Below are 14,094 nucleotides of genomic sequence, written 5' to 3' on the forward strand. Positions count from 1 at the left end.
AATGTTAGCACTATGTACTACAAGACGAAATTGGCAGTGCACACTTTTACGTTATTTAACGTAAAAACCAAAGATGGGTTCTGCTTCTTATGGAGTGAGGTGGAGGCCGCTCTTACAGCGAACGAGTTTTCTTCTATTTTAGTGAATTTCATAGAAAAGGAAGTTGTCAAGACCAATTCCGGATTGGACCAAAAAAAAATAATAATTTGATGGGTGCAATGCACAAAATCGGAATTCGGTGTTGGCAAATGCTTTGCTAAACATTGCTATGCAGTACAACTTGATCATAATACAAAAATATTTATTTAAAGGGCATACGCAAATGCAAGCTGATTCTATGCATTCTACAATAGAAAGACGTCTTAGAGGTAAGGATATTAATGTGCCAGCAGACTACGTGTCTCATTGTAAAAGTGCAAGAATTACTCCATTTCCTTATAACGTGTCGTACTTAAATCATACATTTTTTAAAGACTTTTCTGGCTTAGATTATTATGCATCAATAAGACCTGGTCGAAAAGTTGGCGATCCCACAGTTAATGACCTTAAGCAATTAAAATACACTGACGACGGCATTATTCAGTACAAACTAAAACACTCAGATGCTGCCTGGGAAAACTTCATAGTTAGAAAAAAAAAGCAAATTACTCAATTATTTGTTCCATACGAATCTCTTCCGTGTTTGTACAATGAAAGGCGAAAAATTAAATTAGATAAATTTAATGACTTACAAGTTCTAAAAAAAAGTTTGTTACCAGACTATCATCAGTATTATGATAACATTCCCCATACATAATTTGATTTATAAGATGTCTTCGCTATATCCCTATTCAAAGAATTTTTTCTGTTTTTTACTAAGGCTTTAATGTACTAAAGTTATTTGTGAATGGCATACAATATTAAATTATTATTAGTTTTAAACCAAAGTTACGCTATTGTAGTGCCATCTACTTTAAGTTTTGTTAAGTTAATGTTTTTGCAATAATAAAAATATTTGTTGTAATAATGCTGTATTATTTTGAATTAACTTTTTAGTAAGCCAAAGTATAAAGAAAAAAGTGTATGTACAGCAACATTTTGTGGAAATAAGTGTATGTCCTATTAAAAAATATGTAACAGCTTTAAAAAAAAATATATCTATAAACTTAACCTTTTTCAATTTTTATTAGTCTAAAAAATGTTTTGACAAATTTGACTTCAAAACTTACCAACACGAAAGTTTTTAAGCTCGCCTGTAAAATTTACATTTTTGGACATACACTTTTTTCTGGTTTCACCGACGATATGTTGTCTGTCCGTCTTCGGACGTCGCAAGGACGTCTTGACGCTGTGACATATTAACGTCAACCCCCATATCCCAGTCATCTAATCCTAACATGACCAAATAAGACTAAAAATTCTGTATTCTGAAGAGGACTGTATAATAATACATAAATAAATTTTTGTTATAAAAACTGTTTATTAATCTCAATTTAAGTTAAACTTTCAGTCATACTGATTGTATTATAAATATATCAATTTAAATATTAACTTCAATGTATACTCTAAGTCACTATTTACAGTAGAACCTTGATAATGTACAAAGAAAGGATTTTTTTAGAGTACCGAGAGTTTTCACAGCAGATTAATACATTTATAGCTGGGATATCCATATATATATTGCTTTACTGAATATGCGCCCAACGATATCATAATATTATCACAAAATCACGCCAGTTTAAAACAATAATTAATAGTAAAATTAATCTGCAATAAAAACTATGCGGCCCTCGACTTTTATAATATAATTTGACAATATTGACACAATACTAATAAAAAAGTAACAAAATCACAACAAATCAACAATATAAATATGGCAATTTTATCCTGGCAACTATACCCATAAGAAAAAGTAAATTATTGTAAAAAAAATGTATAAAATAAAGGCTAAAAAGGTTTTTTTGTATAAAAAAAGTTAAAAAAAACAGTGGAGCAGTTTTTGGCAATAGAGCAGTTAAGTACCGTAATATTACCACTCTGGACGTTATACTGGACAAGTTTGCCAAATAGCACCCCTAAGGATTTTCTTATTTTTTTCTTATAGGATGTGCCACAATTTATTTAACAAACTACGTTTTAGTAGGTTAAAAATAAAAATTTGCTTACGAGGGAATAAATCCAATACTGACCAAGCATATAAAATAAAACATATAATAGAGAAAAACTGTGACAAAAAGTCATCCTTTATAAAAAAAGAAAATAAAAAGCTCGACATGTTTTATTATGCGTCGGATTTCTGATAATTAAAATGGTTCGTTAAAAAAACTGTGGTATCATTCTATATGGAGGTTATAAAAAAAAACAATAATTTTACATTACGGGCGTATCTCAAAAAAAATTTAGTTGTATAAAGAAATTGAATCGCTCATCTCCAATCGGATACAAAACTATTTACTTTAAAAAAACCCCTGAAAAAGTATAACTTTCACTGGGTAAGTTGTGGAATTTAAACATAACAATTACCAACAATAAAATGAAAAGCATAATTATCTAAGGACAGGCTTAAATAAATAATACAGAAAAAGAAAATTTTGGACAGTAGTAGTATTTAATACCGAGAAACAGATCCTGACTCCCCCATCACAGCATAATAGGATTTTTTTTTATATTTTATATTACGGGGATCTCTTTGGTAAAATCTGACTTTTGTTTGTTTTGTTGCCAAACTATTTCTTTTTGGGGGGAGGAGGCACAGGTTTAGAGACAACTGATTTTTTTTATAGGTTATAGTAAAATAGTTTTTAACACTAAGGAATATTTAGTAAGAGGTGCTACCGACTTCCGTTGCCGATTCTACTGTAATTGACTTCAATGAAAATATAAAATTTAAACTTTGAACAAAATAAACTTAACTATTAATATTGTATTGTAATGGACTTAAAAAATATTGATCCTCTTTTCATTAAATCGTCTCTATTTTAGTTTTTCGCCTAAAAAAAATCAGCTTCTCAGTCACCCCAACGCAGTTTACAGCTGGCGACAAAATAAAAAACTATTAAGTTTAAATGTTACTTGTTTTGCATTTCATAGATTGTGGATTGTTTCTCATACTTCGGAGATGGTAAAAGTATAATTATTACAATTCGATAGGTTTGAGAGATACGCGGTTTCTTTTGAGCAGAAATAATTAATAAAGGTTGTTTGAACAACATTTCTTGTTTAATAAATATTGCTCTATTAAAATAATATTCAGGCCAGTGTGTTCTTTTTTCATCGCCAGCTATCCGCCTATATTTTTTTTACCACTTAAAATTACAATATTTCACGTTTTTTGCTTAGCAAAAAAAATACCTCTCTCGCACTATTTATAATTAATTATTCATCCCATTCACTCGCACAATTAAAAGCTTCTTTTCAGGTTCACAACACCGCTTCTTCCTCATTTCTCGATGTCTGAATTGCTTGGACTATACTCAAGACTAAAAATAAGTTTTAATGTAATTCGTTACAGATGTCATAATTTTTTCATCACTGGAAATTTGGCGTATAAGATAATCTGAGTAATGTTAATTGTAGGTTGTTAAGAAACCAAAACGTTAAAACATTTTATACACTCTATGGCCTTAATGTTGAAGCTGCAAAGTGCTATTAAATTCGAGTGTTATGTTCGATCGGTCCTTTGAATTCTACTTAAGAAATGTGCATTTTTTATGTATATACAGGGTGTCCCAGATAAAATAAAATACAGTGTGACCCATTTGTTCTCGGGTCACCCTGATAAAAAGTTTATTTTTTGTGCGATTTTGCTCGGGTTTTTTTTTAATGTTAGGTCCAGAAAAACTGCATCATTATAACAAAAAAAAATTCTGCCATGCAAATTCCAAGGCCTACTAATGTCAGTTTTTAAGGGCCAAATTTTAAGAAACCATGCTAGGCATTTTTTTAGCAAAAAATTGTGCACACCACTGGATTCGGCATCTCCCAAAAAGGCCTTATACCAAATTTCACCAAAAAATATTAAATAATAACAATTTTATGATAAAAAAAAGAAATGCGCTTTACTTCTAAATTGTCTCTAAAAATTATTGAAATATTGAATTGTCAAATTTGACATCTAAAAGTAGTAATAGAACGTGTTTAGATAGTATTAGTAATCATGGAAAATTTAAATTTAAGAGAAAAAATTGAAATTGTTCGTCTTGGTGGTAACACGCGTTCGATGAGAGAAGCTGCCAGAGAATTTAATATTAGGCATCCTGATAGACCAGTAAGTCTAAGTACTGTGCAACGTGTTAATAAAATTTTCAATGAAACAGGATCTGTTTCGAAACAAAAATTTGTTACTTAAAAATAGACATAATAATAGACGGCGTGGGCTCAGAAGAAATGAAAATTACATTTTGGAATATTTTAACGGCAATCCTCGAAGTAGTGTTAGAACGGCTAGTTTGGTCCTTAACATCCCCAGAGAAAGTATAAGAAGATGTTTGCAAAAAAATAACATAAAAGCATTTAAGCCAACATTTTTGCACACCTTAGAGGATGGTGACCAGGCAAGAAGATTAGAGTTTTGCTATTGGCTTCAGGGAGAATATTTAAACAACAGAAACTTTATAGATGAAATCCTTTTTAGCGATGAAGCCACTTTTACCACAAATGGCGTAGTCTTCAGTCAAAATTGCCGCCACTGGTCCGTGCAGAATCCAGAATTTATAATAAATGCAAGGAGACAGTATTCGCAAAAAATTAACGTTTGGTGTGGAATACTAAGCGACAAAATTATTGGCCCTTTTTTCTTTAATGGTAATTTGAATACAATTGAATTTTTGAATTTTCTTGAGAATGAATTTTCGAACGCATTAGAAGATTTACCCTTAAGATATCACCTTAATTTGAAGTTTCAATTAGATGGTTGTCCTGTCCATAATGCTCGTTTAGTAAGAGACTGGTTAAAGCAACATTTTGAAAACTGTTGGATAGGACGAAACAGTCCTTTCGTTGAGTGGCCACCGAGATCCCCTGACTTAACGCCACTCGATTTTTTTCTCTGGCACTTACTTAAAGAAAAAGTGTACAAATCAAGACCTCAAAATTTAGAAGATCTACAAGTCAGAATAATCCAGGTTTGTTCAGAAATGACTCCAGAGCAAGTCCGTAAAGTTATTTTAAATGTAGGCAAAAGGAATGTAAAATGCATAGAAAACAATGGTGGATTAGTAGAAATTTTAAAAATTTAGTAGCAGTTAATTTTTAATTTTTTTGTTTGTTTTTATTTTATTTGTATTTATTTTCATTTGTATTTAGTTTGGAATTGTCGCTATCTCGCGAATCCAATTTTAATATCATTTGGTAGTTTTGGGTTATCTACTATGGCCCATCGTTATTGACGTTAACGATATTTTTCCAGGCATTTTAGATTTTTTGCGACCATAATCAACTTTGTTATTTCTTATGGACGCCATATTGGATTTGTACAACATTAAATAGCACATAAAAAGACATAGGGTATAACAACCCTATCTTGATATAGCGAAAAACATAAATTTATTTAAAAAAACATTTTTTCGGGATTGTAGTCATGGCGCTGCCATCGCTCTGTCAACACTTTTAAACTTTTAAAATAATTGTGATATTTTTTAAGTTATTGATCATTGTAATAGGTTTGACATTTTGAATAATTATTTTTTGGTTTATTTTATTAAGATTTATGTTAATCAAGTGTTTTAAAATATGTAAATAATTTAATGTAAATAATTAGTAAATAATGTAAATAATGTTTTTTTGATAAACTCTCATTGCTCAATAATAAGTTTAAGATGGACAGATTTAGAAATAGAGAAAAGGTAGATAGATTTATATGATTGCTTTATATTGTGCCGCAGAAATGCCGAACAAGCGAGGCAAATGTACCATGAGCGCTTTTTAGGAAGACGATAACCAGGTTTAGTGACTTTCAGTAGATTGCGAGATAATTTATTGAAGTATGGTTCATATAACCCAACAGAAACAGAAATAGTGACGAAAATTTAGAACTGCAAAGTGTCCTGGAAAATCGGCCCACATCGCTTCGGCAAATCGAAGCTAATGTGGAAGTATCTAAAACTACCGCCCAACGAGTTCTCAAAATCAAATCAAAATAACACACAAATATAGAAACCAAGATACAAGAACTAAATAAATATATACAAAACTGGGTACAAAAGACATAAATGTACCTGGTCAAATTTCTTATAGTAAATGTAAAAAGTAAGGAAATAGGAAAGTAAATAAAAATAGTAACAAGAAAGTAAAATAAAAAAAGTAACAAAAATATTAATACAATGTTTAAAAAATTTAATAATTAGCCAGTGCGTGCACGATGCTCAAAAATTAATATTAAAAAAAAATCATCTACTAGATATAAAGCTCTCTCCAGTAAATATGATTTCAAAGCATTGCGAAATCGAGGAAAGATGTCAATGATTTAATTTCCAAAGGCCAAGATGTCAATGATTTAATTTCCAAAGGCAGATGATTGTGCATTTTTTTAGCTCCGTAAAGAATACAGCTTTTTATTAATTCTGACCTTGGGATTGGCACATAAATATCATGCTCTGCATTTCGAAGTTTCAATACCGCCCATATCATGAGCACATTAGTCAGGGACCTCGAGAAGGAGACTTAAGACAGACGGTCAGTATTTTACAACTGGTTCCTCAGAAAATGGCAGGAATCTCCTAGATTTCCTTTAAAAGTGTTGTGGTTGGACGTAAGGAGGTTAAAGACACCACAAATGGTGGTGTCTTTAATAGGCATAATAATATTTATTGGGCCGATGAAAACTCATTTAGAAACAGCGAAGTTCACCATCAAACAAGATGGGGATATAATGTTTGGATAGGTATTTTAAATGAACATGTTGTATTTAACATTTTTAATGATAACCTAATAGGACCCAGATACTTAAAAACTCTTGAAAATTACGCAGATCCCAATTACCTAAACGATAATATGAAATAATTGGATAGGAAATCGAGGCCCTATTGCATGGCCTGCCCTTTCACTTGATTTGACGCTCCTTGAATTCTATTTATGGGGATACCTAAAAGATAAAGTGTATTACACTAATCATACTACAGTGGAAGAACTTTAAGCAAGCGTTCTCCAAGCAATTGGCAAAAATGCTTGTTTGGCTATGATTGAGAGATGTACAGTCATTGTGTATTAACAAAAATGGAGGTCTTTTTGAACAATTTATTAACTAATTTTATTTTGGTTAATTGTTGTTTGTTTAATTTCATTTATCGTTATAAGTTAGAAATAATTGTTTCGATTTTTTTAATTTTAATATTAATGAAATGACTTTCTTGTTTAAATTTTAAAAAAATTATTGATTAGCAGCCTTTATTTTCACAGACAACTAAGTGAACAAATGTTTTTTTGAATAAATTCACGTTTTCCGCCATATCAAGATAGGGTGGTTATATATGGTTGAAAAGGTCTTTTTACGTGCTATTTAGTGACGTATAAATCCAATATGACGTCCATAAGAAATAACAAAGTTGGCTATGGTTGCAAAAATATCACAATACAAATCAATCAAACCAGATGTATTCAGAGCAATTTTTATTTTAAAAGCTTAGCAGAGCGCTTTCGGCGTATGAGCCAGTGTGATTCTTGTGATTGCTCATATGTAGGACGAACTTGTAGACCCTTAAAAACACGCATAGCCGAGCACTTAAGTAGACCCTCATCTGCATTTGGTGAACATATAAAATCTAACAACCATAATTTCAGTCCAAAGTCTAATTCTAAAATTCTCCAACGGGTAACCTCTAAGAACTATAACCGACTAGATTTTCTTGAAGACATTTATATCACCAACGAGCTCATAAAAAATCCCTCTTGTTTAAATATACAAGTAAACCTTAACAGACCTTAAGTTCCATTACATAGAAAACTCCACAATTAAATTTTTTTATAAGCACTGGCAACTTTCTATTTAAAAGCTCGCTTTACATCCTTAAAGGATAACAACTTCCTTATCCGAACAAAAATTCACTGTTGTAGTCTAATTTGTGCTACCAATTTATAACCAACTCGCACTACCGCACATCATTTACGATAATGACATCTAGACCGATCTGTCGCTACTACCACTCTGATAGGTTCGCATAATATAAATATTAATTTTAAAGTAAAGTTAACTGTAGGCTAACCTAATTTGACACACTTTTTTTCCCGCCATCTAAGAAACCACAATAAATGTAAACAAAACACAAAGGAGACCAACGTTCTCCACTTTTTAAATACTGTTCGTCCTGTTTAGTGCTCTGTATAGTCTTAAGTGTTTCTAAATGTTACGTGTAATTTTAATAATATCGAAAGTGTTCCCACTATGGTAAACTTCTGGGCTTAACTGACAAGTGAGTACATTCCATTCGTTCACCTTTGACTATAGTGTCTTTTACGCATTTAACAACCAACTCATTTCAGTTAGCACTGATGATGGCTCATACGCCGAAAGCGCTCTGCTAAGCTTTTAAAATAAAAATTGCTCTGAATACATCTGGTTTGATTGATTTGTATTGTCCTTCGAGCAACACAGCAACTTCCCTTCTCTTCCCTCTTCTAGAAAAATATCGTTAACGTCAATCGATTGGTCATAGTAGACTACCAAATTTTATTAAAATCGGATTCAAGATGGCGACGATATTGCAGGTTTTTTAAAAACCTAAGTTTTAGATTTAGCCCGATATTTTGAAAACCCCTGTAGATATCGTGGATCTTAATATCGCATCTAATTGAGCTTGGAACAGCACAACTTTTTCCCCATTTAACCGAAACTATATCTCTTATCGTTTACGAAATTCCCATGTATGTATATCATTTTATCTGGGACACTGTTTTGAGCGCAAAGCCCGAAAACTGCCAATGGGCGTTTTTTTTTTACTACGATTCGACGATTAAAAATGACCGAAACCCACTTAAATGTTTATTTACGTTACAATCATAGACCCATAACGGTCATAAAATTATTTTCAAAAATAGTGGAAACTGTAATTAAAAGAATAATGACTTTTATTGAAAAAATTATTGGATATGATTATACACATAGTTTTATTCATGCTATATATACAAAGGTGTTTACACACATAATAATAATATTATAGTATGCAAATAAAAGACCGACAATTTCCGAACATAGTGGCCTACACTTGATTAAAAAAAATGATAACCTTATTAACCCTTATTGACTAATTAATTAAATGGTTTTCTTAGTATAACTATGTAACATACAACGTGCCCAAGATAAGGAGGACCAGTACAGGGATCGCCGTAACCATGAGAGATAGAAAGTTGGTTAAATGGGAAAAATAGAGCGGCTTTGGGTGCTCAATTATATGCCGCTATGAAATCTAAAAAATTCCAAGTAGTTCCGGTGATATGCGAAAAAAAAAATATTTCTCCTGAGTTTACTAGAGAAGTTTTTTAAAAAATAAATTACACTTTCTCATAGCCGCTTTTTTCCCTCTTTCAGATGTCGTTATTAAATTTAAGAACCCACGTTTCGTCTTCGGGCCACCATCATCAACTTAATCATTTTAATTCCGAATTCAACGGTATATCATAAATATTAAGGAAGAAGTCCATTCTAAAGTGGAGTCAATATAGTATTGAAAAGTTAGTAGGGGAAGTCTTTTCTCCACAAATAAAATGCTAATCCTCTGATTTCAGGAGTGATGCATTTCGGCAAGTGTTCTTGCCATCATCAGACTTGGGTTACTTAACACATACATAAATTCCGAAATGCATCACTCCTGTAATCAGAGGATTAGCATTTTATTTGTGGAGAAAAGACTTCCCCTACTAACTTTTTAATGGTATATCATAAGTTGTGGTTCAATCATGCTTTAGACCTTTTTTTTAAGTATTATTAAATAGTTTCGATACCTTAAAAAAGAGTAGGCTTTGAAAACAAAATGGTCGTCAACTCATAGGGACATGCTTTTACATGTTTTCTTGCCTAAAATATTTAGAATAATAATACTATTGAAAAAATCATTCCAAGGTCTCAATACAACTAATTTAATGCTGGCTAATAAATGAATTCAACAACGTTAACAAACAATAACAATAAATTACCAATAAAAAGCTAATAAAAAAGTACCGGGTGTACAACTAAGAGAGGTCGCCGGCCATATCTCAGTAACTAGTCATCCCTCAGCATAGGGAAAAAAATATTTCTTATAAAAGCGGCAAAGAGAAATTGTTGGAAATTTTTTACAAGTTCGTACGATGACCGCTAGAGGGCGTAATACAACATTGACATAGAAAAAATTAGTTTTATTGAAAATATTCAAAGTGAATCCTAGAGAAGAATGATGCCATTTTGAAGTATGATAAATTCTAAACATTTTTTATTTCAAACTTTTTTTTTTAATCTGTCAAATAATAGGTGGGGGAAGGGTTGAATATTTATATCTAAAATTGTTGATAACTTTTCATTGGCTTAACCAATTTTAGTGTGAAGTGAAAGCTCATATGTAAAAATTTTAAACACAAATTTTGAAAGTGTCACATTAAAAAAATCCACAAATTAAATACACAAGTTTAAATGAATACGATATTTTCTGTATAAATAGTAACGACGATAAAAATAAACAAAACAACCAAACAAAAATCAAAACAAATAAAGAAACCAAAGGTTATTAAAAGAACTGGACACTTCATCAATGCCAGATTTTGCTAGGCAAGAAATGATAAACTTATGTCAAGAGTTTTCAGACATTTTTGCACTAGAAGATAATCCACTTACAGCTAATAATTTCTATGAGCAAAAATTGCGTTAAACGGATGCTACACCAGTCTATATAAAGAATTAGAAAACGCCGTATTCACAAATAAATGAGATAAACAGACAAGTGGACAAATACAATATTCAATAAAAGTGGACAAATACAATAGTCCTATCTTACTGGTTCCAAAAAAGTCTAATAACGAAAAAAAAAATTGGCGTTTGGTCATTGATTTCCGACAGGTTAACAAAAAATTATGCGCAGATAAATTTCCTCGGATCGATCAAATTTTGGATCAACTGGGTAGAGCAAAATGGTTTTCAACTTAAGACTTAAAATCGGGATTTCATCAAATACCTCTAGATGAAATATCACATCTTTTAGTACAAATTCAGGGTCATACCGTTTCACGAGACTTTCGTTTGGAGTAAAAGTCAGCCCGAATAGCTTTCGACGGATGATGAACATCGCTTTTGCAGGAATAACTCCTGAAAAGGCCTTATATACATACAGTAGTGGCAGAAAGTAGAGCAACTTCTTTATTTTAAACACATCTATTTTATTTAGTAAGAAAATACAATCATATTGGAAATATAATACCAATAAGATCTAAGCATTATAAATCTATCAACAACTTAACTTAATATTCTTTGTTTATATTTTTTATGTACAAAAATTAATTCTGAGGCGGAAAAAAGTAGAGCAACTTTTTAAGAATTGATGTTTTTCTTTTAGTAAAAACTGAAATACAATTACAATTTTAGTATTTTGTAAAATATCCATCATTTTTGATAACTTCCTCACAACGGTGGCGCATAGATTGCAGTAACCTAGAAATTATTACTGGGTCCATATTAATCCAAGCTTCGTGTAATGCATTGAACAATTCGTCCTTATTTTTGTAAGTTTTCCCCCTTATTTTCCTATCCAAAATTTCCCATAGGTTCTCGATGGGGTTTAAATCTGGTGATTGACTTGGCCAGTCCATTACTTGAATATATTGCTGTCTAAACCAAGCCTTTACATATTTAGAAGAATGCTTTGGATCATTGTCCTGCTGAAAAATGTGCCTAAGGGGCATTTTCTCGTCTGCATATGGAACCATTTCATTTTCCAGAATATCTTTGTACATAAATCTATCCATTATCCCATCAATTTTATGAAGTGGCCCCATTCCGAAACCGGAAAAGCAGCCCCACACCATAACTGATCCACCACCATGTTTTACTGTTGGATAAGTGTATCTGGGATTTAACCTTTGGTTTGCAGGACGTCGAACATATGCTATTCCATCACTTTGAAACAAATTAAACTTTGATTCGTCGCTGAATATTATCTTTTTCCAGTCATTAATTGTCCAGTGCAAATGAGATCGAGCAAAAAAAAGACGGGATCGTCTGTTTTTTTGCAGATAATAAGGGCTTTTTTGCTGGACGTCTTGCAAATAATTTGGCCTCGCATAATCTACTTCTTATTGTCCTTGAAGATACCTGAACGCCTAATTCTTCTGATAAACGCTGCTTTATTTTACTTGAACCCAAAAATAGATCACTCTGAGATATTTTCAAAATTTGTTTATCTTGATATTTATCGGTTTTTCTTGGTCTTCCTGTTTTTTTTTCTAGGTAAAACATGTCCATGCTTCACATAACGTGAAATTATTCGCGATACTATAGATTTATTCAAACTAAACCTTCTTGCAATATTGATTCGTTTTTCACCATTTTTGTGACAGTCTATAATTCGTGTTTTTAAATCAACGGATAAAGGCCGTCTTCTAGGAATTGTAAACTAAGTTTTCTTTTAATGCAACCGGTAAACAGCTGGAATTAAACTACTATTATTCGATTTGTAAGTTCTAAGAAAAATGTTGCTCTGCTTTTTGCCAGGTACACAAATTCAGTTTAAAAATAATCAGAAATATTTAGAAGGTCAATTCTTATCTGATTTAAGACTACCTACTTGACCAAAAGTATTGTGGATAAATATCATTGTTATTCCTTTGTTAGTTGTCAAGAAATTTTATTTTTTTAAAAGTTGCTCTACTTTCTGCCACTACTGTAGATGACTTTATTTGCGTTGGATGCTTGAAAAAACACCATATTGAAAATTTAAAAAGCGTTTTTGACATTTGTCGAAAATATAATCTTAAGCTAAGTCCAAATAAATGCAATTTTTTTTTAAATAACATCACCTATTTAGGTTATAAAGTTACGTCAAACGGTGTGTTGCCGGACGATACGAAATATGATATTATCATCTAGAAGGCCTTTGAATATGCTATTTTATATATACCTTTGCATTGACAAATTATTGATCCAGTGGACAATTTTATTTATTGGTCCTATGGCGTGCTACTTGTGGGACATTTGTATAATCCATTAGATCTTTATTTTTACAAAAAGAGGAAAGCTTTGGATATCCATACGATGCATTTTTCAAAATTAAAATTAGCGTAAATAATCTTAAAGATAATATTACTTTTCTATCCTCCCCTCCCCCCGTAAACACATTTCCAATGAGATTTTTGTGTATGCGTGTATCCTATCGATGGTGCACGCAAACATGATTTACGACCCCATGCAAAAAATGCCAGCTTTTCGAGGAGAAAAAAGAGCGATCCGACTTGTTGAAATATATAGACTTTAATAATACGACTCTAACAGTTTAAATCAAAAGCAGCCAGATTATCGAAGAAACTTTCCAAACAGCGTTTACCTTGAAAAAACGATACTCTTTTACCAAATACGCCATATTTCCAGTGCTATGTAAGTAAAAAAATAAAATAAAAAAGATTGACGCTTACCTTACTTACCTATAAGTGTTTTGCTGGGTGATATCGTCGATACTCTGCTTCGTGCATTCTGGCCCCAGGTGGCTGGCGGCACCGCAATTATAACAGCCGGGCGCATAGTTCCGTGGCGGTGGTAAAGGCGGCGGATTTGGCGGATGGGAGGGGCAGGAGTTCGACGGGGGCGGCGGTGGAGGAGGAAAACCGGAATATAGATAAGGGATAAAAGAGCCAATCGGGTATGTGTGGTGGTAGGCGGTGGTAGTGATCATGTTGTCGCCGCCCTGCTGTTGATTGGGCGGCGGAAATTGAGGGAAGCCGCCTCCCGTGCTGGTGATCGGACGAAAATTGCCGCCCGTCGTTATATACCTATAATAGGAAATTTGATAATATTTTTCCTACAATCATATAGTCGCCACTATATTAAACGCACCGGTTTCAAGTCGATAAAATGTACTTTTTCGGAAAAAAAAATCATAACTGGCTGTATCGCTAGTGGAATGCTTATACAATATATAAAGAAATAAATAATGCCTTTTATTCTTT

General features: G+C 32.1%; 1 protein-coding gene across 3 annotated transcripts in view; it reads right to left on the reverse strand.

Moving 5' to 3' along the window:
• Positions 1-1,439: 1,439 nt before the first annotated feature.
• Positions 1,440-14,094, reverse strand: part of LOC126743514 (uncharacterized) — a 49,259-nt gene continuing 36,604 nt past the window's right edge. For 2 of the 3 annotated variants that reach the window (XM_050450645.1, XM_050450647.1), the window contains exons 8-9: positions 13,573-13,917; positions 1,440-3,458 (exon numbers count right to left, since the gene is read on the reverse strand). In XM_050450645.1, coding sequence (XP_050306602.1) covers positions 3,419-3,458; positions 13,573-13,917 — 385 coding nt within the window. In that variant the 3' untranslated portion in view covers positions 1,440-3,418. Of the gene's footprint in view, positions 3,459-13,563; positions 13,918-14,094 lie in introns of all 3 variants that reach the window. The other variant, XM_050450646.1, reaches the window with a different exon arrangement.

Source organism: Anthonomus grandis, chromosome 13 (genome assembly GCF_022605725.1).
Source record: "Anthonomus grandis grandis chromosome 13, icAntGran1.3, whole genome shotgun sequence".
In the NCBI taxonomy this organism is placed as follows: Eukaryota; Metazoa; Arthropoda; class Insecta; order Coleoptera; family Curculionidae; genus Anthonomus; species Anthonomus grandis.